This window comes from Xyrauchen texanus, chromosome 14 (assembly GCF_025860055.1).
Source record: "Xyrauchen texanus isolate HMW12.3.18 chromosome 14, RBS_HiC_50CHRs, whole genome shotgun sequence".
Lineage (NCBI taxonomy): Eukaryota > Metazoa > Chordata > Actinopteri > Cypriniformes > Catostomidae > Xyrauchen > Xyrauchen texanus.
In genome coordinates, this window is record NC_068289.1 from 47,015,428 (window position 1) to 47,041,407 (window position 25,980).

The 25,980-nt window shown below is 36.7% G+C and overlaps 1 protein-coding gene across 1 annotated transcript in view; it reads right to left on the reverse strand.

Moving 5' to 3' along the window:
- Positions 1–2,018: 2,018 nt before the first annotated feature.
- LOC127655192 (striated muscle preferentially expressed protein kinase-like) overlaps positions 2,019–25,980 on the reverse strand; it is a 135,649-nt gene continuing 111,687 nt past the window's right edge. The window contains exons 26-41 of the mRNA XM_052142835.1: positions 25,881–25,907; positions 25,275–25,427; positions 25,124–25,166; positions 24,797–24,865; positions 22,076–24,704; positions 14,753–14,902; positions 14,429–14,545; positions 13,720–13,887; positions 11,776–11,898; positions 11,179–11,343; positions 9,169–9,937; positions 6,865–7,104; positions 6,401–6,624; positions 5,761–5,836; positions 5,501–5,650; positions 2,019–4,438 (exon numbers count right to left, since the gene is read on the reverse strand). Of these exons, the coding sequence (XP_051998795.1) occupies positions 4,192–4,438; positions 5,501–5,650; positions 5,761–5,836; positions 6,401–6,624; positions 6,865–7,104; positions 9,169–9,937; positions 11,179–11,343; positions 11,776–11,898; positions 13,720–13,887; positions 14,429–14,545; positions 14,753–14,902; positions 22,076–24,704; positions 24,797–24,865; positions 25,124–25,166; positions 25,275–25,427; positions 25,881–25,907 (5,350 nt within the window). The 3' untranslated portion in view covers positions 2,019–4,191. The remainder of the gene's footprint in view (positions 4,439–5,500; positions 5,651–5,760; positions 5,837–6,400; positions 6,625–6,864; positions 7,105–9,168; positions 9,938–11,178; positions 11,344–11,775; positions 11,899–13,719; positions 13,888–14,428; positions 14,546–14,752; positions 14,903–22,075; positions 24,705–24,796; positions 24,866–25,123; positions 25,167–25,274; positions 25,428–25,880; positions 25,908–25,980) is intronic.

Below are 25,980 nucleotides of genomic sequence, written 5' to 3' on the forward strand. Positions count from 1 at the left end.
AGGTTACAGTGAGGCACTTTTTTTGGAAGGTTTATAGGCAGAAATGGGAAGATTATAATGTTGTTTTTAATGTTTTTTTAAAGCATTTTTCCTTAATAATAATCATAGACAACAGAAAAGTTCCCCTAATTGATGAAACAAGATGAAAGATGTCTAAATTGTATCTAAATAAATAAAATTCACAAAGTATGAAGCAAACTGTAGAACAACTGTAGAAAATCGTACAATTAGCATAAAATGCTAAGGCACTTAAAATATAATATATATTCTATATTTACACTCACTGAGCACTTTATTAGGAACACCTGTGAATGCGATTATCTAATCAGCCAATTGAATTGCAGCAGTGCAGTGCATAAAATCATTCAGATAAGAGTCAGGAGCTTCAGTTAATGTTCACATCAACCATCAGAATGGGGAAAAATGTGATCTTAGTGATATAGACTGTGGCATGATTGTTGGTGCTAGACGGGCAGGTTTGAGTATTTCTGTAACTGCTGATCTCGTGGGATTTATGCACAGTCTCTAGAGTTTACTCTAGAATGGTGCCAAAAACAAAAAATATCCAGTGAGCAGCAGTTATGCGAATAGAAACACCTTGTTGTTGAGAGAGGTCAACAGAGAATAGCCAGACTGTTTGGAGCTGACAGAAAGGCTATGGTAACTCAGATAACCACTCTGTACAATTGTAGTGAGAAGGAGCATCTCAGAATGCACAACATATCAAACCTTGAGGTGGATGGGCTGCAACAGCAAAAGACCACATCAGGCACTTTATTAGGAGCATAGTGTTCCTAATAAAGTGCTCAGTGAGTGTATATACTGTATATATATGTATAAATACACAGTATATACAGGGTTGGGAGGGTTACTTTTGAAATTTATTCCACTATAGATTACGGAATACTTGCTGTAAAATGTCATTTGATTACTCAAGTTCAGTAATGTATTCTAAATACTTTGGATTACTTCTTCAGCACTGTTAGATTTTTTTCACTTGTTTTAACTATAAAAACTCTGCCAGTACAGTAAGACAAAATACACATGTTAAAACTACATTCTCTGAAAAACCTATATATCTTATGCAGTGTTGCTTCTAAAACAAGACATTTTTACAGGATAATAATACAAAAATATGAGTTATGAGAATATGATTTATGCCCTAATATCAAAGGTCTTACTAGAAAAAAGAAATTATGATCTAATGTGAATTTTCTTGATAAAAAAATATGATCTTGCCTGGTAGCATGTGCATGTAAATTGGCTAGAAATAGCATTTTAACTTAGTGTAAAGCTGACAATTTACACAAGGTTTATTTCTATTTCTGCTGCTCCAAACATACTTCAGACGTACTTCTCTGTCTGCTCGTATGAATCATAAGAAAGTTTTTCACATATTTATATGTATAAATGTTTTCCATCTGAAAGACTAAATATTAAATGAAACAAATGGCAATAAAATGCAAAGAAATCTCTTCAGTAATCAAAATACTTTTTTAATGTAACTGTATTCTAATTACTAATGATTTAAATTGTAACTGTAGTGGAATACAGTTACTTATGTTTTGTATTTTAAATACATACTCCGTATTCCATATGTATTCCATTACTCCCCAACCCTGTATATGTATAGTCAGCCCATTCTCCTCTGACCTCTAGCATCAACAAGGTATTTTCGCCCACAGGACTGCCGCATACTGGATGTTTTTCCCTTTTCACACCATTCTTTGTAAACCCTAGAAATGGTTGTGTGTGAAAATCCCAGTAACTGAGCAGATTGTGAAATACTCAGACCGGCCTGTCTGGCACCAACAACCATGTCACGCTCAAAATTGCTTAAATCACCTTTCTTTCCCATTCTGACATTCAGTTTGGAGTTCAGGAGATTGTCTTGATCAGGACCACACCCCTAAATGCATTGAAGCAACTGCCATGTGATTGGTTGATTAGATAATTGCATTAATGACAAATTGAACAGGTGTTCCTAATAATCCTTTAGGTGAGTGTATATATGTATGTATAACATATTATACTTCTTTGAAATTAATGTAGAGTCTATTCAGTATTGCTGACAGCTGATTTTATTCATGAAAGGTCATCTTTTCAACATATACACACTTCATTCTACTGTAAAACATTCATATTATCTCCACATTTGTGTCACTGTTTTAGTGCAGCATTATTCATTCCAGAAAAGATTTATTTATTTTCACATTAAAGGGTCGCTCGGCATGACTAAAAAGAGTAGTAAACACACACACACACATTAAATAATATAAAACCTTATTCACAACAACATACAGCTGTTCAACAAGTCTGAATTATTTCCTCTTCACTGTTATTCCATATCTTTTCAATCAGTTTTTAATCTTGCACCATACTGTATTATTTGAAACCGTATAATTTAAAGGTTGACCAATGAGAAGACTCTTATTTGAATATCCCAAGTTAAAAACAAATAGGCTGATAAACAAATTGGCTAGATAAATCAACCTATGATAGCTATGCCAAGTGATAGAAAAGAGAAGAAAGTTTGCACTGATCAACAAACACAGAGCAAACTGAAATTCATAATCAAAGCCAATATTTTACTATTAGTGACAATTGGTGACAACATGTCCTTTATGTACCAATAAATGTATTTGGATGATAATAAAACAAAAATAAGGACATTACAATTTATATTTCCCCCACTTGGCTTGCCATGTTTAGGTCTGTTTGCTTTTATAGTGGTTATATAATTTCAAACAAGTCAATTATGAGGTTACAAATAGATGACCCTTTCATATAGAATGTATCTAATTTTGTGTTAAAAAGAATCCCTAATTCATCCATTAGATTAATTAACATCAAAATAAAAACAAACTCTGTTTCTGTACCTCTACATTCACCAAACAGGATGCACACTGTTAATGAAAATAAATCGAAAAAAAAAATACAAATGATAAATGTGTTATAACATTATATCTAATCAAATCAAATCAGGTTGAAATGTGCTAAAATTGGCACTTTTTGAGACACCTCCATTCCATCCAACCAAGTTAAATGCCTCTATAAGATTCGTAGTCAGGCACGTCTTTAACCAGCATTCTAAAGCTGATCTCTTTATAAAGACAACTTTGGCCAACATACCCTCCTCACACATTCACAAGGACTGAGTTTGACCAAAAAAACGTTACGCAGGTGCTGCAGTTACGCTATATAGAGAGGAATTTGTACTGATGCGTGCTGTATGCTACTGTATGCTATACTGATGCACAGACATCTGCCATATTTAATGCATTCCTGGTGTTAAAAGCAAAGTCTTCAACATATAAAAAGTTGAATTCACATAATTTTTCGATGTGCTTTAATGCACTGGGAATTCATCCCTAAAGATGTCTTTTAAGAAACAACTGTGAGGCCCACAACTGCCTTTTTAATATGACAATTAATTCAATCCACCATAGGTTAGGTCAATACACTTTAGTAATAGACAAAAGACCTTTGTTGATGGCACTACAGTAAGAACTACAATGCTCAACATTATTTAGTCAGTCAACTATGAATAATTTTCATATATACTGATAATCACTTACAGTATAACTACCAGTAATAAAAGTCTTAATTATGCCATAAAAACTTGTTGAAAAACGATATACACGATTTTCCACAAATCTCATGGCCCTGGTTCACAAGTGAAAGACACCACAAGAAATACACATTGACATGACATTTTATTTTGCATCATCTTGTGCAAGAAACACAGTCACTCTGCTCAACCAGGATGGGTCCAAAGTTCCTGACCCCTTGCAAGTGATGCAACGCTAAGAAAAGCTAAAGTAGGTTTGTCAAAAAGTAATCTGAAAAAGTGTCGTAAAGTAGAGGGAAGGAGCTTAAAGCACTGTGCATGCTGGTCACAGCTAATAATGGTAAATGCATCGATGTCCGTTATATTTTTATCAGCTTGGGCAAGAGATGTTTCTGTTCCTCAGAACTCTCTCAACTCTGTGGACCACACCAGAAGATCCAGTTGAAGATCTTGTTACACACACTGCACATTAACCGGCCCCATCAAGGCCTGCTGAGAGCTTGGGGTAGCTTAGAGGGGGGCTAGGATGTCCTGAGGTTGGATGTGTCTCTCTCTGTCCTTGTCCTGGAGGCCCTCGAAGCCCTCTTCTCGTCTCTCTGGAGAATGTCCAGTGGTGGAGCTCACTGAGAGATGGGTGCTGTAGGGGAGCTGGGAGTTGAAGGGGTGGATGGTGTCTGAGGGGTGCTCTGGTAGGAACGTAGAAGGACTTTGTGCTTTGTTGCCACCTCGACCCTGGTCTGCTGCTGTTGCTCCAGGAACTCTTTGAGGCGTGTGGTGGTGAAGGTAAGAGTCTGTCTCCGCAATCTCATTAGGTAAGCGTCCTGTAGCCACGTGTTGTTAAAGCAGTCTTTAATGGTCGGACGGGCCCTAAGAAAATAAGCACACATAAGACATCAGTTAGCTTTGATTGACATTACCTGACCTGCATTGAAAGGTAGATGACTTGTCTTAAAAGTTGAAATGCGTAATGTCTTTGCAAAACGAATGACTGTTTTCAAACGAGTTGACACTTTTCAGGGGAATCAACCTATGAACAGTCTCTGAAAAAAAGGGATAGTTCACCCAAAAATTCTCTCATCATTTTCTCACTTTCATGCCATCCTAGATGTGTATGACTTTCTTTGTACTGCTGAACACAAAGATTTTTAAAACAATACCTCAGCTCTGTAGGACCATACAATGCAAGTGAATGGTGACCAGACTTTTCAAGCTCTAAAAATCACATAAAGGCAGCATAAAAGTAATCCATATGACTCCAGTATTTACAGTAAATCTATATCTTCAGAAGCGATATTATAGACTTTTTTTTACTATAAATAGCTCATTCTTTTACACTCTGAAAGTGAAAGTCATCAATTAAATGGATTGAAATATTGATCTGTTTCTCACACAAAGTCGTTGCATCACTTCATAAGACATATATTAAACAAATTAAGTCATATAGATTAATATATTGCTGCCTTTATGAGATTTTTGGAGCTTCAAAAAATTGGTCACCATTCACTTGCATTGTATAAACCTACAGAGCTGAAATATTGTCTTAAAAACTACCCCTTTAAATGGGACTTAACAGATATACTGTATGGGAAATCTTATAAAACACGACACTTTTAACCCCAAAATCAAAATAAATGTATATTTATAGGAGATTATTGTGAGACTATTTTCATGACAATTAGGCACATCCTAGAGTCCATCCCAACACATTTTGAAACAAAAACCTTTTATTTAAATCAGCATTAAACTAATACTTCGAAATTTTGATAATTTAAATTACAGTAAAGATGAAATATTTTTGCATACAGTAATGAGAATTATTACTTTGTGTATTCATAAAAATTACTTTTGTGAAAGTAATTTCAAGATGCAACAAATCTGAAGAGAGGTTCAAAATAAATCTCAAAATAAATTTCAATAAGTTTTACTCACCAAGGGTAGCTGCACAGGATCTTCTTGAGGAACAGAGAGGCACTTTGGGACACATTTTGGTAGAGCTTACTGAGGTCAAACTTGGCTGCCAGGATTCTGGCCTCTGTCTCTGCAGGGTCATTCTCTGTAAATGGCAGTTTCCCGCTGAGCCTGAATGGTATACAAAGTTACAACTCTAAATAGCCAATGTGGAAAAGTAAGAATTTCACATTCAACTCCATGAAATTCAGAGGGACAAGGCTACAGTGGACAGCACTCACATGATGTAAGTTAGTATGCCAATGCTCCAGATGTCAGCTGGTGGACCCACCACATCCCCTTTCAGCATCTCAGGAGCTTTCAGTAATCAGCAGGAATTCATGACAACAAAAACACAAATTACAGATTGCAAAAATATGCATAATAATAAAAAATAAAAAAACTGTAAAAAAGATCTTAAAGGAGAAGGAATTTAAAACCATGGCACTATTGAACAAAGAAGTATCAACCTGTGATAAAGATAATAAAGTTCAATGTTGGGGAGTATGATACTAAAAGTAGGCATACTACTAAACTACATTTAACTGCAGTGAAGCAGTAGCTCAGCTGTTTTCAAAATAGCAGAGCTTTTCTGGTAACTAGCGGTGTGGTGCTAATTCAGTGTTTTTAACGCCACGCTGTATTGCACGCACAGCTTTGCAGCCGAGCGAGCGGGGGTAAATATCAAATGCACACTTCTAAAATATCCTTGAAAAATCTAATTAATTTGAAAGAAGAGAGAGGGGACAGGGATGGACTCAAATGAGTCACAAGGCCATCACTCTGACAGCTTTAAAGTAGCTTACCCAACGGCAAAAAAGATAAGACAGGAAACCTCTGAATTAATTTATTACAAAATAATGCTTAAAAATTATATCTTACACATATAGTCCAGTGTTCCAATGGGTGGGCTGAACTGCTTGAGGAAGAGTGGATTGAAGGACTGTGCACTGCCAAAATCAATAATCTTTACAACATTCATGTAGGTGACAATGATATTGTCTGGTTTGATATCCAGATGCAGAATTCTGCGGCTGTGCAGATAATCCAAACCCTGAAGTATCTGTACGATATATGCCACCACGTCATCCTCAGAGTATCGGAATCTAGAAAGTAAAAGAAAAACATTAAACTACAAATTCTAACCGTATTATAGACAGTATCAAGTCAAATGATTAACAACCACTTTGGGGTATATTCACTTAACAGTTGCACCACTTTTGTGCGCTATTTTGATGCAAAAAAAATGCCTCTTATGGGGGGTATACTAGCCTTCCACACAATGCAATGCAGTAAAGCCTGACTTGATGACATGCACAACAAGCGTAAAGACACATCATTCTGACCTGTCAGTCAAGCTATAGAGCAGCTCCTTTCCTGTGCAGCACTCAGAGATGAGCACTAGGTAGCGTGGGGTGACGTAGGCCTCATGAAGGGCCATGATCTTCTCATGGTGGAGGGACTTCAGAATGTCATACTCCTGTAACACGGTCTGCTTGCTCTCAGGCTCATATGGAACAATCTTGGCCATGTACAGGTTACCAGTGGCATTTTCTCGACACTCTCTGATTACACCAAAACGACCTCTGTGAGGTGAAGAAAAAAGTTATTTCAGGATTTCAGTGGTTTGTAGTTGCATTGGCTTCAATATACTGTACAGTTTACACTACTACTGTAGGTACAGTGCAGCATCACAGATTAACCAGGGCTGGACAAACATGGCATATAGTAGAATGACAAAAATGTCTCTAATATTTAAAATGTAAAGGCAAATATTGAATTCAAGTAATGTTTTGATCTATTATCTAATACATTTCTGCATCTCATTACCATAAAGGAATAGTTCACCCAAAAATGCTCTCATCATTTACTAACCCTCATGCCGTCCCAGATGTGTATGACTTTTTTTCTTCTGCTGAACACAAATGAAGATTTTTAGAAGAATATTTCAGCTCTGTAGGTCATCACAATGCAAGTGAATGGTACCAAAATTGTGAAGCTCCAAAAGCACATAAGGAAGCATATACACAATCCATCCAACTCCAGTGGTTAAATCCATGTCTTCAGAAGTGATATGAGAAAAGTGAATGAGAAACAAATCAATATTTGTCAATATTATATTTTTTCTATTAATCTCCACTTTCACATTCTTCTTCTTTTGTTTTGACAATTCACATTCTTTGTGCATATCACCACCTACTGGGCAGGGAGGAGAATTTATAGTAAAACAGGACTTAAATATTTATCTGTTTCTCACCCACACCTTTCATATCACTTCTGAAGATATGGATCCATACACTGGAATATGGATTACTTTTACGCTGCATTTATGTAATTTCTGGAGCTTGTAAGGTCTGGTTACCATTCACTTGCATTGTATGGACCTACAGAGCTGAAATATTCTTCTAAAATCTTTGTTTGTGTTCAGCAGACGAAAAGGTCTGGTCACCATTTACTTGTATTGTATGGACATACAGAGCTGAAATATTCTTCTAAAAATCTTTGTTTGTGATCAACAGAAGAAAGAAAGTCATGCACATCTGGGATGGCATGAGGGTGAGTAAATTGTGAGAGAAAGAAAATAATTTTTGGGTGAACTATCCTTTTAAAACTCATGATCTAAAGACATGCTTAAATGCTTGACATTCGTTTTTGGACAAATATAAATAGTGACTGCATATGAATATCTTTACAAAACGAATTATTATTATTATTATTTTTTAATAGATAAGTTGGACTGGATAGTAAAGGAAATATCTTGTGCATTATTTACAGCTACTTATATATTTTATATTGTTTTAATTTTATAGGTAAGCTCATTATAGCCATAATTGTTCCTACAAAGAGTTAAAGCAATGTTCTGGATTCAATTAAGCTCAATCGACAGCACATGTGGCACAATGTTTATTGGTACAAAATATAATTTAGACTCCTCCATCATTTATTTGAAAAAAGGCAAAAACTTTGGTAGCAGTAAGGAATTTAATATGGAAGTGAATGGGGCCAGTCATAAACATTAAAATACATATTGTTTCAGAAGAACAGCCACAAGCATATTACATTAGCACAAATATATTTTATATGTTTTAACATTATTTTAGTGTGATAACATTACTTATTTACCTTATCTGTGTAAAGTTATATCCAACATTACAATCATGCCATGACAATGGAACACCGGTACAGCCTGTGAGTGATTTTATCACACTAAAATAATGTAGAACTGAGATTTTATAACACTAAAATCATGTTGAAAATTATTTTCATGTCTTATGGCTATACTTTTGAAAGATAGTGTAGACTGGCTCCATTAACTTCCATTGTAATTGCTTGACTGTAATTTTTGCCCTTTTTAAAAAAACTAAACAAGGATGAATCAAAATGTTTTTTGTGGTAGTGAAAATTATGAAACAAATGCTGTCGATTGAGCTTAACTAATATTAAACCTGGAACATTCCTTTAATTTCAATTAAATAGTTTAATTGGAGTTCTGACAAATGAACGGTATGCTGTCTGTTTTTAAATTATCTGTGAAAAAAGCCCTCATAAAAGGAAAGAAAAATCATCTGAAATTTTGCCCCTTAATAAAAAAGTTAACTTCTGATACTGGTACAGAGCAATATGAAAGTGATCAGTCACTGACACTTTACCTTGCTTTCTCATCCATGAATGTGTACGGTTTCTGGGGCACTCCCTGCCTTAGGGTTGATTCTCCAGGTTTTCCAGAAGGAGTCTTGCGCCCTGTAGGCGTGATGCGTCCAGACGGAGTGGCTCTTCCACTTGGGGTCAAACGACTGGGTGTGCCTATACCCTCCCCTACAGGACTTAGGCTTGTAACTAACACCACCGGTGGTGAAAGGTTAGTAGAGGATGTATTTGGGGTGGCTGGCGTAACTTGCGCTGTGGTGGTAGCTGGGACATACATAGGCACTGAAGAGATAGGTTTGCCAATGGTAGGGGGAGGGGACACCAGAGATGGTGGGGCTACGGGGGGAGTTTGGGCAAGGGGAATGACAGGGCTCTGAGGTTTGGGCAATATGACAGGGGGCAAAAGTTTGGCAGGAGGGGGCTGAGCTGAAGGGGAGGCTGGAGAGGGCTTCGCCATAGTGATGTTGAGGGTGGTCTTGGCTTTGGCTGGGATAGGAGTGTCAGGGGCTGGAATTTGGATGTCAGGTACAGGACGATGGGCTGGGGCAAGGGGAGCAGGGGAAGGTGTAGAAGCTGAAACAGGAGCAGTAGGTGGAGAGATGGGCTTTACCTTCTGGGCCAAAGCAGAGGGGGCAGAAGTTGTTGGTGGAGCTGCAGGTTGCACACCAGCAGGCTTCATTGCAGGCACGGTCATGGTAGATTTTACCACTGCAGGTCCAGGAGCAGATGAAAGTGTTTTGACAACAACTGTTCCGCTGGACTTTTGAGGTGCTGTAGAAAATAAAGAGATAAAAAAAAAGAAAATGTGGTTATAAGGTGTATTAAAATCATTATGTGCAATGCAAAGTCTTTTTTGGGGGATTTTGGATCCTTCTTTAATCCAGTGGTTCGTGACATGTGGGTCGCAGCTCACAGGTCAGTTCTGATAGGGTTACAGACACCAGGAACACAATGCAAAAACTAAAATATTACTAACTAAATTATAAAATTGTACATAGTTAGGATAGCAAAATAAATAGGGCTAGAACCGTTTTAAGGAATAGTTCACCCAAAAATGAAATTTATCTCATTATTTACTCATTATTTGCCATCCCAGATTTGTATGACATTCTCTCTGCTGCTGAACACACACAAATATTTTGAGATATAGAAGAATATCTCAACTCTGTAGTGCCATGCAATGCAAGTGAATGGTGACTTGGCCCTTTAAGCTCCAAAAAAATCATAAAGGCAGCATAAATGTAATTCATATGACTCTAGTGGTTAAATCCATTTCTTCAGAAGCAATATGTTAGGTATGAGTGAGAAACAGATCAATATTTTGTCCTTTTTACTATAAATCTCTACTTTCACTTTCACATACTGAAAGTAAAAGTTAAAGTTGAGATTTATAGTACAAATCTGAATCAGAAGATTGATCTGTTTCTCAGCCAAAGTGAGTGCATCACTTCAGAAGAAGTATTTAACAACTGGAGTTGTATAAATTACGTTTATGCTGCCTTTATGTGATATTTGGAGCTTTAAAGGTCTGGTCACTATTCATTTGCATTGTTTGGAACTACAGAGTTGAAATATTGTCTTCCAGTCAAATGGGTCTGTCACTTGGGATGAAAGCCAAGTTAGACAGATGCCAAAATGGACAGGTTGTTTGACATCCCTTTATTCTTAAAAAAACAAAAACAAAACTATGCAAGGTAAAAGAAAATACAACCAAGACTATATTAAATAAGGATTCACTTACGATAAGGATAAACATGGTTTTGTACGAATTATTGGCTGCAAGAGCATTAACTATCAAAAACTAAGAGACAGATAGAAAACAATAATAAATAATAATTTATTATTAATAATACTCAATTTGAATAATTTTAGGGGCTTTTTATTTACTTTTGTATTATAAACAAATTTGGTAATGTGCTGGGTGCCCAATCTATGTCAAATATGAAATTTGAATCCTGAGGAAAAAACTGTAGAGAACCAGTATTCTAGAAGTCTACAAAACATTAGTGCACCTGTCGAGTCTAGGACCACTTTTTCAGACAAACTGCTGTAAGGTCCCTGGCCAGCCTTGTTGACACAGGCCACTCTGAATCTGTATGTGGCACCAGCTGGAAGGTCTGTGACATTGTAGTAACAGTCAGCCACACCAGTGGCTACAATCAGCCAGTTAGTCTCACCTAGGAACAAAAATATTATGACATAATTTTATGCAGTATACTGACTAAAATACAGAATAATGAACTGGAAGGATATATGTTTAAAAACATGTTAAACCTCTATAATTTATAATCAAAATTATGCATGTGGAGAACAAAAGAAACAGTTGCAATACCCATCTTATCCAAATGAGGGCAGAAGGAAATTACAAGTAATAATTCATTATATTATCAACCACAGTTTTTTTATTTAGTTTAAAATTCTGACAAAACCAATACTAAATTTTTCTTACACCAACTGAAATGAAGTACAATATCAAGGGTGGAGTATTATGAAATATTATGAAACAAAACTTAAGCTGAGAATTTGTTTTAGCAATATTTATGTGAAAATTCTACTTTCAGACATCAAATTTAGTAGCATTTTTTTTATCATTATTAATGTTGACCAACCCTCTGTTCTCCTCTCCAGAGAGTAGGTGCATGGTGCCGTGGTGTCTGAGGGTCTCCACACCACCAGGGCAGTGTTTTTATACTTCTGAGGAACCTCTGGGGCCCCAGGACTATTTGGCAGACCTAAAGAAGAAGAATTGTATAATTACTACTAGAAATGCTTAATTTGATAACCTGTCTCAACTCAACTGTACAAAGATTTTACTTAAGATTCTGGACTGCAGTTGAGTCAGGGTTCCCACAACATTTGACCAATCATTTTTATATTAATTGTATTCGCAAAATATTTGGTAACACTTTATAATAACATTAATAAATCATTAACAAACATTATATAATGCTTAACAGATCATTAGTTAATGTATATTAAAATAGCGAGAAACATTACATAATATGCTTGTTAATGTTAACTTATGAATTTAATTAACATTATATAATGCTTAACAGATCATTAGTTACTGTAAAATCAAATACTTACAGATATTATTAAGATTTCATTCATATATGGCTTTGCACTTTTTAACATCTATAAATTATTTTAACAAATGTTACATAATGATTAACAGATTATTCGTTAATGTACATTTGAATGCTTAATGTCATTAACATTTTTCATAAATTATTTATAAATGAGCTCATGCATTGTTTTACATTTACAAATGTTTTCAGAAATTATTAGTATTTTTCACAACTTCACACACTATTCATGTTTACAAATTATTCATTAATGTACAGCTAATTAGTAACCAATGTTTGTAAAATCCATACATTTACTGTTTGTGTGTTAATGTATTTAAGCATGCTTTTAATATTTACACGTTTACAAATGATTTATTAAATATTTGTTCATATTTTTTGCAGTGCCCAAACTAACTTAAAACTATTTATACATTGTATATGTTTATAAAGATTTACTAATGATTATTTAGTACATTTATGGGCATTGGAATTTGAGCTATAGTGTAAAAGTTTGTGTAAGGGGTTGTTCAATTTAGTTGTACGCTTCATATGATTTATGAATAATTTATAAATAACTTTAATGACATTTGTAAGCATTCAAATGTACATTAATACATGATCTGTTAATCGTTATGTAACATTTTTTAAAATCATATAAAGGTGTTAAAAATTAAAAAGCCATATAGGAATGAAAGTTTAATAGAATTTGTATGAATTTGTATTTATATTACATAAAAGATCATTAGTTAATGTTAGTTAAATTAATTACCAAGAACATTATCTCATATATCTAACTATCTGAATATACATTAACTAATGATGTTACACATTTGTTAATGTAAAACATATATTTATTGAAAATTATCATAAAGTGTTGCTAAATATTTTTATTACTTTCATATTTTTTTTATATATAATTTATGAATAATTACCTTTTTTATTTAATTTTTATTAATTTTAAATCCCCTATTATTTCCAGATTTTCCATGAACTTGGGAACCATGTGGATAGTGGGAGCAACAACAGAATATTTCAGCTAATGAAAAAACAGACAACAAAATTATATTTGCACCTCTCTTAGTGAGTCACCTTTCTAATCAGCACTGAACCATAAACTTGTGAAGTGAATAATTTATGGCCTGGTGTTCTGGGAGAAAATGGCTTTGCACAATCATAAGCAGTACATTAGCCTGTTCATGCTGTTAGAAAGCTAATGGCATTTCAGTTCTGAAGGCTAAAAAAAACTCCCTCTTGAGTCTAGCTGTGAACCATACACAAACTTGGTTCTAACTCTGTTGTGGCACGAGCTTGGAGCTGAAATATATTAAATGTATCTTTTTCACCTAAAATTTGTATTATTTCACCTCTCTCTTGATGTCTCACTCTCTTTTATCTCACTCATCTATTTTCTTTCCCATCAGTTGTTTTTCTACTTTCTCACACTGCTTAGGCCTTTTATATTTCTTTCTTTTATTTTAAACTTACGAGCGAGGGACACGACACATGAGCTGGTGACAGAGGCCAGTGGGTTTGAAGCCACACATTCATAAAGGCCTGCATCCTTCTTGGTGGTCTTCATAATCATCAGCAGCTGTCTCCCATCAGGGCAGGATATCATGTTCATCCTTGGGTCAATCTCAAGTGGCTTCTTATCTGAAAATACACAAAGCCCCAGAGTAATAATGTTACTTCAATCTGGTGATCTTGAATGTTAATATTGATATTTAACTTTGAGGTGACATTTATTTTGAAGTGAGAACGGAGCCTTCTATATATAGCCAAATTTAAACAGTGTCAGTTGTGTCTGCTCAACAACTATTAATACACCTAGAATGTATGATTTAACACAGTACAGCTAAACTTGAAAGAAAGTTATTTTAGGCTCTTACATGTACGATCAAACACAATGTTAATGTCAAGTTTTTTCTTACAAATAATTAAAATAACATTAATGACATGCAATTAAATTCAAATGAAATTAGCATGAAATAAGCAACAGTGCTTGAGTTTTGAAAGTTACAGTATTTATTTTTTAAAGAGCATCAACTCTTATCTCAAAAGATTATATATAAGCCCTTTAAAAATTATTGTACAGCAGTTTTATAATTAGCAGTAATGTCTTTTGCACTCAGTTTATGTTAGATTATATTATCTTCAATCCAACAGAAGCACATTTTATCATTTCCAATCAGACCTTTCATCCATGAGATGTGTGGGTGGGGGCTGCCAGCAGGGAGGCAGCTAAGAGTCACAGGATCTCCCTCCAAGAGAATATGGTCCCTCAGTTTAATATGGAACACAGGTGGGAAGTCTAATTGTTAAGAGAATAAATTAACAGATTTGTGAGACAATGAGACAGGTACTGTAATTTATCCCTCAGATGTACCAAAGAAAATGCATATGAATAATTGATAAATTGATGATAAATGTAAATATGTTTATGACAAAGCAGAGAGACATCCAACAGATGTCTTTTTGTAGGAGCTAGTGTGAAAAACGTAAGCAAAATTTGTAATACCAGATGCTAGTCGAGTATACTGGCGAGAACGAAGAGAGCCATTCTCCCTGGCGATGGAAGCTGGGATGTCTGGTTGGGAAACGGTCTTGTCTCTTTTTCCTCTTGTCAATCCCCAGCGGTCCCACCGTGATCTGCGTTCAATGTCTGCACCTGGGAAAGAAAGATTATGACGTTTAAAGTAAAGAGAATTTACAACAACATGGCAGAAAACTAATGAAGCAGATCAAATAGGCACAAAAATTAACATTAAAGAAACAGTTCACCAAAAAAAGAAAGCTGACCAAATTTACCTGTATGACTTTCTTACTTATGAAGAACACAAAAGGAGATTCCATCCCTCCAGGGAAGGTGCCGCTCTCCTCTCTAGTAAATTGGCTCATAGTCTTAATAATGATAGTATTTGACTAACTGGGACCCAGGTCAGGAAGCAGACAAATTAGCTAATCCGAACATCTGCTAGCTGCCTTGAGATGTCACACAGGTCACATAAACTACAACACACAGAGACTGTATCACCTAGATATCAAGTTCCCCGACCTACCAAACACAAAACTCTCACTAAAAAACAATAAACATCATATGAAGGTAGGGCTACTAAACATTAGATCTCATTCTACCAAAACACTATTTTTACAGACAGTTTGGATGCGCTCTGTTTGTCCAAAACCTGTCTTAAACTGGATTAATATATTAGTTTAATGAATCTACTCTCCCAGCCTCGTCTGAAGGGTCGAGGAGGAGGTGTTGCTACAATTTACAGTGAGGTTTTTAGTGTTACTCAGAGGACAGGATATAAGTTTAAGTCTTTTGAACTAATAATGCTTAATATGACACCATCGGATATAAATAAAAAAATCTCTGTCATCTTTTGCCCTTGCTACAGTACATAGAGCACCCTGGCCTTATTCTGATTTCCTTGGTGAATTTGCTAATTTTTTATCAGATCTTGTAGTTACTGTAGATAGAGCTTTTATCAATATTCTCAACTCTCTTGGAGTCAGATAAAATGTGACAGGACCAACTTATTGCCATAATCATACACTAGATTTAATTCTGTCATATGGAGTTGATGTTGATACTATAGAAATTCTTCAGCAGAGCGAAGACATCTCAGATCATTACCTTGTCTCTCGTATGCTGCGATCAGCTTATGTTAATCAATCAACACCACACTATTGTTCAGGTAGAACTATTCTTTCGACCACTAAAGATAACTTCACTAATAATCTTCCAGATCTATCTCATACACTCAAATAAACCCCAAAGTCTAGAAGAACTTGATGAAATAACAGAACTATAAATACAGGCTTCTTTAGCACTCTTGATAGTGTCGCCCCCCTTTGATTAAAGAAAATTTACCTGAACCATGGTACAATGATCACACTCATGCTCTCAAGAGAACAGCTTGGAAAATGGAGCACAAGTGGAAGAATACAAAATTAGAGGTATTTTGTGGTGCATGGAAGTATAGTGTCTGTAGCTTCAGACAGGCAGTAAAAGTTGCAAGGTCAGCATATTTTAGCAAACTCATAGAAAATAACAATCTTTATTCAATACTGTGGCTAAATTGTTTAGGAATAAAGCCTCAACTGAACCAGATATTCCGTTGCAGCACAACAGATTTGACTTAGTGAAAATCTTTAATGATAAAATTGAAATAATCAGAAATAAAACTGCAATCAACAGTCTCATAATTTTCCTGACATGCAACTTCAATTCTTCACTGTCATAGGTCATGAAGAGCTAACAAAACTTATTGAAACATCAAAAGCCACAACATATATGTTAGATTCAATACCAACTAAGCTATTAAAAGAGGTATTCCCTGTAATCTCAGAACCTCTTCTTAAAAATATTAACCCCTCTTTATCCTTAGGACATGTCCTAAGAAATGGCAGTTATCAAACTGTTATTAAGAAGCCACAACTTGAACCTGGAGAGCTGGCAAATTATAGACCGATTTCAAATTTCCGTTAATGTCAAAAATACTAGAAAATGTAGCATCCTCCCAACTATGATCATTTATACAGAGAAATAGTAAATATGAATCATTTCGGTCAGGATTTATGTCCCATCACAGTACAGAGACTGTACTTATCAGAGTTACAAATGACTTGCTCATTGCGGCTGCATTTCAATTCTAATGCTTCTTGATCTTAGTGCTGCCTTCAGCAAAATAGATCACAACATTCTCTTGAATAGGCTGGAGAATTATGTTGGCATTTGTGGACTTGCATTAACATGGTTTAGGTCTTATTTAGCAGACCGCTAACATTTTGTAAATGTAAATGAGGAATTGTAAAAACAAACAAAAGTTAATTATGGAGTGCCACAGGGTTCAGTTTTAAGGTCTCTGCTTTTCTCCTTGTATATGCTTCACCTGGGAGATATTATCAGGAATAGTGGAATAAGTTTTCACTGTTATACCGATGATACCTAACTTTATATTTCTTCAAAACCTGACGAAATTTCACAATTCTCCTAATTAGCAGAGTGTATCAATGGAATCAAAGATTGGATGGCCAGAAATGTCCTTCTACTCAATTCCAACAAAACAGAGGTACTAATTATTGGACCAAAAACAAGCCAATTAAATTTAATTTGACTATCGATGGACATACTGTTACATCGAAGAACTTAGGTGTAATATTTGTTACCAATCTGTCCTTTGAAAATCTAATTTCCAATGTTTGTATAACAGCATTCTTTTCACCTAAGAAATATTGATAAATTACGACACATGTTCTTTGTTGCTGATGCCAAAAATCGAATTAATGCATTCATGACCTCAAGACTAGATTATTGTAATGCATTGCTGGGAGGATGTCCAGCAAGATCAATAAATAAACATCAATTGGTTCAAAATGCTGACTAGAACCAAGAAATATGATCATATTAGCCCCATTTTATCATCATACATTGGCTACCTTTTAAATTTTGCATTAATTTTAAAATTATGTTAACTGCGTACAGAATGCTTTGAATGGTCTAGCTCTGCAGTAATTAAGTGACCTTCTACCACACTATATTCCATCACATGCATTACGATCGCAATATTCTGGCCTGTTAATAGTTCCTAGAATATCAAAATCCACAAAAGGAGGTATATCCTTTTCATATTTGGCTCCTAAACTATGGAATAGTCTCCCTAACACTGTTCGAGATGCAAACACACTCACTCAAGTTTAAGTCTAGACTTAAGACTCATCTATTTAGCCAGGCATACACCTAATTTATCCTTCAACTCACAATCAGGCGGCTACAGTTAGGTCTGCCGGATACAGAAACCAGAAACATTGATCATGATCTATAACTCTGCAATAAATTGAATGGCATCTATGGTAAATTTATTTAAAATTTAGGACTCTTATCCTGAGGTCACCAGTAACGGCTGGATCAAGCACCATTCCTGCTTCGTATTGGACTCCACTGTTACGTGTCTCTGGGTGATGATGACTAAATGCAGCCAGTGCCAGGTAACATCACTTCTGTCTATTACGATGTACTTCAGAGGATGAACTGATGCTAACTCCAACCATTAGACATGGGCTACATCATATTCCATTGCCTGAAACTTTGACTTAGGATAGACCTCACCGAAATTACCGTCCAGTTGAACTGTGACACACCTCACTGATCTCTGCCTACATTCCCTCGGACTAATGATGGACTACACTCCTATAAATGAATACATAGACTATCAATTAATTGCCAACAAAATCCTTCATCAGCCCACTAACAAAGGACAATGCATCTATGTGAACTTCTGCAGTTATTCCAGGATGGAATTCAAAGATATTAGTCATTAACCTGTTGATACGCACCCCCTTTTTGAGCACAAACCATGAAAATGACATACCTGTACTTAAATGGTTGTATTTTCTGAACCCTTTGGAGTATGGACACAATTGCAGTATCTTTTGAAAGAAGACACTTTGGGCTTTATTTTCCAAGTCAGAATTAATATATGTTGTTATTTTTTAAAGTTAGAGAAGCTGAAGTTTATAGTATTGGAAATATTTTGTGCTGAATATGTTATTATAATCTAAAAAATCAATAATAAAAGTGCCAAGACAATCCAGAAATACAACGTTCTCAAAGCCACAAGTCTAAAGAAGTTACGTTTAAAATTTGAAGATGATCTAATAAAAACTGAGGTTCCTGCAAGTTTTTGTCTCTGAAAATCACTGCCGGTATACAGAGTAAAGTACCTTTCAAGACGGCACAAAATATGACCGCACTTCCTGGCTATTATGAATAAAATTACGCCGCATTTTTAAAAATAGACTTTGGAGACAGGCTCATTTTTTTTAGAGGACTCTAATATATAAGATCATATACAGTTTTACAACATGAATGCTGCTCAGATTGCATAGTTTGTTGAAGAACGATGACAAAAGGTAATTTTTTCAGGCGAGATTGCATGTAAACAATGGAGAATATATAAATATTTCTCAGATGCATCACTTTTATGGACAAAAAGTTCTATTGGATGTTTTTCAATGAACGCTTGACATGAACAATTGACCCAAGTGTGGCGAACTGGATTCATCTGGCGATCGTAATTTCATAACAAATGTATGAAGTCCCGTTTTGATATTGCATGTTTTCATTTGTACTCCTGGCACAAATAACTAAATTGCTGTTTATGGAGCATTGCTATCGTGAAACAGAGATCGGATATCAATGTTGAACCCTTAGACCTTTGAAAAGATGTATAATTTGTTAACATTAATTACATTTATAGATGGTAAATTATATTGTAAATGTAAGCAGAGTGACGTCACTCCCGAGTGTGGTGAAATTGCATATCAACAGGTTAATCTTACAGTTCTTACAAAATCATTGTTTGAACACTGACCCTTAACACTTACTTAGTTTAATCATTTTAAACCATGACTTGCACTATACATAATTAAGGAATACTGGCACTCAGAGGTGGGAGTAAGTCACTCATGTGCAAGTCACAAGCAAGTCTCAAGTCTTAACCTCCAAGTCTCAAGCAAGTCCCAAGTCACTGTGGTGAGAATCAAGCAAGTCAAGTTGAGTCCCTGCCATAAGTCAAGCAAGTCAAGTCAAGTCATTGCTTAGGTCAAAAAAGTCACAAGTCAAGTCATATGAAATTCTGATGATTTACTGCAATTTCCACATTCCACATCAGTTTAAAGACAGTACATGTAATGTGAAGCTGAGTTTTATTTTCAACATTAACGAACATTGCATTTCTCCTTGACCTATTAAGGCATCTTAAGTGCTTCTCATATGACACTGTGTCTGTGACACTTCTCATATTGTTTTCCTGTGCAATGTTATAGTGCCCAAATAGTACTACATCAAATACAAACAGAATGGAGTAGAAAATAAAAGTGTATTAATACAAATAAAAAATAAAAATGAACCTTTTTGACATTACATCAAACCATGAACACATTCAAACAATTCAAGTTTAATTTTTTAGTATGCCACTAAATGGAATTCTTCAAGCATGCCTGACTTTGACATGAATATCCCCTTTAACTTTGAGATATTAGCTAGTGTGGAAATGTCCAAACCAAACGCACATTACAACACCTATACGCACCTATATTAACAAGACTGCTTAGTTTAGGTCATTCTCTTTTTAACAAAGATTTTATTTTCATTCCAAATTGATGGACTTTGAAGGCATCCTTGTGTAACTTAGTGCATGGAGGTGAGAGAGAGAGAGAGAGAGAGAGGGAGAAAGAGGTGGAAGAGTGTATGTCCCTATGTGTGAGTGTGGTGGAAAGGATATTACATGTTCTAATGTTAGTAGTATGATATGTGTGCGCGTGAATGCGTGCGTGTGTGTGTGTGTGTGTGTGTGTGTGTGTGTGGATGCAGGGTGGGGGTAGTGTGCGCATGTGCCTCTGTTTGCAAACGTATATTTTTTTATTGATTGTGTGTGTGTGTGTGTGTGTGTGTGTGTGTATTTTTCATTCAAAGACGGACCTTATAGGACCATTTCTAAAACACAAACTGCAGATAAACAAAATAAGCACATAGTTGAATCAACAGCTCTCTAAATTTGTTTAAACCAATACTGAATATTTAATTTCATTTATTGCAGGACTGGTGTATTAGACTGCGTTGAGCTCTGTGGTCTTAATAAACTAACGTTACTGGTAGCAACTGGGTGTAACGTTAACGCTAGATTTCTAGTTAATGTTCGATCGACCAGCCAGTTAGCTAAAAAGACACAATCACGTAACTTACCTTTCTATATGGATTTTGTAGTGACGGGTGAAGTTGGATGTTGTGGTGGTCGTGTCACTGATTTTTAAGCTGCAGACCTTGCATACCGCTGTTCTTTTCTTACAACCTTCATCTACAACGTAATCCTTGAACCCAAACTTTATTATTTTTGGAACGGCCCCTTCCATGATTGCTTCTTCATGCCTTTTCCTCTGCTGGTCTGACGCATCCTGGTTGGTTCAGGTTGCCAGGTCCCCGCGCATTGTAACAGAAATCACCCAATCATGTTCCAAAAACAAAACGTAACCAAAGATTTTACATCGGCTTCTGGATATGAAAAATACAAATATTTAATAATAAAAAAGTCAAGTCCTTTCGAGTCATCTGTCTCAAGTCTAAGTCAAGTCTCAAGTCATGAATACCAAGTCAAAGTCAAGTCGAGTCTTTTATCTGTATTAGTCAAGCAAGTCTCAAGTCCTCAAATTTGCGACTCGAGTCTGACTCGAGTCAAGTCATGTGACTCGAGTCCCCCACCTCTGCTGGCACTATATTCATTATGTTAGCCAGAGGGGAACTGGCCCCACAGTAAGCCTGGTTTCTCCCAAGTTTGTTTTTCTCCATTAACATCTTATGGAGTTTTGTGTTCCTTGCCACAGTATTGGCACCATAAGTATTATTTAATTACTTATTTTTAAACACAATTCACAATCGTATTTTATCAAACAACACAATGAATACTCTAAGACATTATAGATATTACAGTTTCATTTTCTGTTAATGCATGATTTTCTATAAAGCTGCTTTGAAAAGCTCCTTTAAAGCATAAAAGTAGTCCATGCGACTCTTGTGTCATATTTCAAGTCTTCTGAAGTTATACGATAGGGTTTTGTTTTTCAGTTTTTCAGGACCAGAACCCAAAACACAACATAAGCTGGTGACCAGCAATACTGGTCTTTTCAGCAAGGTCAGAGGACTTGAAATATGATGCAGGAGTCGTATGGACTTCTTTTGTGATACTTTTGGGTTATCTACTAAGCTTTAAAGTGTGGCACTATCAACTGCCTTTTTCATTTTTGGGTTGAACTATTCCTTTGAGACAAGAAGTCTTACTTTTCACAGCAGATTCGGACTGAATGCTTGACATGGAATCTAAAGATTCTGACGAGGCCCCTTTGACTGACTGAGTAGCCAGTTGGTTCGGTGGGACACCCGTCCTCTTCAGACTGCCCCCCTCTGAGCTGGAACGCCTCAGCATGGAGAATATTGGTGTCCTCTTGATCTCTGTCTTGCCTTCATTGTCCTCCTTCCTCTCTTCAGACTGGCTCCTAATCCTTGTGGATATGCTTGCAATGGTACTACCAATCTTCTTGCGCATGGCAAGGACAGGTGACTCAGAGGGTGCTTTGGACTCTGGCTCCAGGGGGGTTTCAGGGCCTCCATCCAACCTCATCATCTCTATCTCCTTCTTGTCTTGAGATCCTCTCCGTCCCAGTGTCCATGACAAACGACGCCTGGGTGCTGAAGCCTCCTCCTCTTTGAGCTTCTCCTCTCTCCTCTCCACTGATGGGGTCCTTTTCAAGCGCATGGATAGTCTCCTCATGAACCCAGGGTCCTTTTCTGCCTCACGTAAATCTTGAACTGATTTGGACTTCTCCTCCAACCTCCTTGGTACAAACTCTAAAGGAGCACCAATTGGCCCAGGGCGATACATTTCTTCTGCTGTTTCAGGAGCAACAGTGGTGGGCTTTTCTTCTGTCTTTTGCCATGTCAAACGTTTAAGACTACGAGTTAGTGAGGACTCCCGCTTCTTGAATCGAGCTTCGAAGATCTCTTCTGAAGCAAGATCCTGGATGTTGCTTCCAGGAGACGGCTCTCGCTTAGGGGATGAGCGGGTTGGAGTCTTAGGTGGACTTGGCTCTTTGGGAGGGTGCTCCGTTGATGCAACCCTGGAAAATACTGCAGGATGTTCAGTGGTTTGTTGAATTTCTGATTTGGACGAAGCAGCTGACATGAGGATTGGTTCAGAGGTGTGTCTGGAAATGGGTGTGTAGACTGGAACTGATGGTAGGTTGGATGTTGGTTTAACAGTAGGCAAAGTAGCAGGTTCACTGGATGCCTGCACTGAAGGAACCATTATGGTTTGCATGATACTGGCATATGCAGAAGTTCTACCATCTGGAAGCACTGTACGTGCAGGGAGAGAAGCAGTCACATAGGTTGAGACGACACTCGGAATGGGAGATGGGGCAGCTGCTGGGGTCACCATGAATGAGCTATTGGATTTGGGGATCTCTGTAGACTTTGCTGATGCCTTTTTATCTTCAACTTCTTTAACCTCCATCTCTGGAGCAGAATGCTCCATTTCTTTATCTGGCTCTTTTTCTTCTTCTCTTTCTTCATCTTCATCAACTTCTATCACAGCTTTCAGGAATGAAGCAGTCTCCGGCTTACTTTCAGTCTCCTTTTGTGGCTCTTGAATGGTTTCTTCTAACTTGCTCTGGTCCTTTTCCTTTGTTCCAGTCTCCCATGGTTTCTGATAAAGACTTCTGTCTTTATCTTTATTACTCATTGTATCAATAGGATCTCCCTCTAATTTTCTGTCCTTGTACATGATTGGCTCTTTTTCATCATTGTTCTCTTTTTCATCTCTCTCTGGTTCTGGTGTATGGGGTTTTGGGGTGATGGGGCGAGAATCCAGCTTAACTGGCTCTGTGAGAGCAGACATAGATACAGCCTCTTGCAACCGTCTCTCCTCTATTTGTGCCAGTGGGATTTCTAGAGGTGCACCCATCCGTCGGTGCAGAGGCATGGGCTCTGGATCTCCCTGGCTGAAGGAAGCACTCTTGCGCAGTACCTTGGTCTTTGGGATGTCATCTCTAGGTGACTCACTGGATGCCGCTCTAACAAGTGGAGGGTTACCTAGGCGAGATGCCCGCACGTAACGCTTCTCATCCCCCATACCTAAGGTCTCCAGAAGGGGACCTCGTAATCCACTCATCTTGTTGTCTACAGAGCCACCCCTAAGCAGTCTCTGCCTCATTAGTTCCAATTTCAAGGCATAATCTTCCTGGCTCAGCTTTGCAGCTCCTGGACTTGGGCTCCTCCGTGGAAGCTCCATAGATACAGACTTTTTTAGAATTTTCTTTCCATCTGCAGGGCTCTCCTCTGTGCCCTCCTCTGGTTTAATAAGGAGTTGTAGGGCACTGTCAGCCGAGCTACCTCTACGTAGTTCTCCTCTGCGACGTGCTCCCTCTGGCTCATCTGACTCCATACTTGAGCCTCTGCGCATTGGTCTCTTTGCCTGATCTGCTCTTTTGTCAAGTTCTGCTGGTTCTTCATCAGATGAGCCTTTTTCTTCCTCTTGTGTTGACCTCTTCCGGGCTCGACCCCTAGCAGCTGCATCTCCACCCTCTCTCTCTGGCGTCTCCACTTCCATGGGCTCTGAATTCTGATGGCTTGATTCAGGCCTTTCAGCATTTCCGTTTGGTCTTCCAATCATCTCATCATCCCCTATAATTTCAGTCAATGACATTCTAGATCCAGAGAATTCCAAGTTGAGAGGCATTGGGATAAAAGGTAGCTCGTTAATGTCTTCATCAGAATCCGAAGATGATGAAGGTGGTGGTGAGCCTTGTTTCAGATGTCGTGGAACAGCAATAGAAATATGGCTGGAAGAGTCATCCAGTAACTCGTGTATAGACCTCATCACCATTTTAGATTTATAGCTGATGAGAGATCGCTGGAAGCGATTGTGTGACCATGGTTAAACATTTTTTTTTAAATGTTTTATATAAGAACTAAACAAAAAGTTCCACACTAACATCATCTTACCTGCCATTTCCTTCTGGACATAAACTTTTTGAGGGATTCTGTGCTGATGTTCTTACCCTTGTTCAGGGTCTAAAAGAGAGAGTTCATAAAAATATTTAAGTGTAATGAATGGTTACAATATGTGTTAAAGAGGAATTAAATAGTTCTAAAATGTTCCATCTTAAAGGAATCACTATCACATAATAGCACATAATATATCATTAAAATATGTTTATGTCTAGAAATATCACTGGTAAATACAAGGATGTAGACAAATTTAAATAATGCATTTGGAAAGCAATAAGCCTAGAGGTGCATTTCCCCTTTACTACTGTACTCTGACATTACCTTGAACCAGGGGTGACGAAGACAATCATTAGCATCAGGCCTCCTGCAGATAAAATAACGTTGAACAAATTGGCAGTTAGCAAAAAATGCTCTTAGCAGTGGAAATCATTTTCTTGACAATAAATTATCTGGTGCAGCAGATTCCGCTTACAATCTATCAGCCACCAGCAGTTTGATGACAAATCCCTTGGCTTCATGGCAGAGGTCGGTAAACATGCTTTCTTCAAAAGCCACATTATAATTCCTGATGTTGAGTACAGAACTGCGATCGTTTTCTCCCGCGAAAGGAGAAACTCCAGTAAGACTACAAAAAAAAGAGTCTCTGGTTAACTTTAACAACCTACAATTTAACAAACTACTCAGTTTTCCCAGCAGCTGAAGACACTGGCATTAGTGATGAACATTCTAGATATACATACAATGAGTCTGTGACCACTTGTGAAAATGCTTTTATTTTACAGTTTTATATTATTTTCATACATATTCCTTTACAAATTATATTATCGTCATAACAATTTAAGGGAAAGGTTGAAACCAAAAAATTTACATGAATTGTATAGTTTCTTCGTATTTGCTATGTCTGCATTTTGCTTTAATGACAGCCTGCACTCGAGCATGCATGAACAATCCATTCTGATGATGATCCATATTATGCCAGCATGATTTGATAATGTTCCAAAGAGTATCTTGTTCACAAAAACTCTACATGCTGAAAAATTTTACTTTATTGTAATACAGACAAATTACATTCTCTTACCATAAATAGGTTAGAACACCAATTGGCCTGTAAGAAAAAATTTAAGATTGTGAGAAAGAGACTAATGTATTTATAACACTTTAGAGGCTGCAAACACATT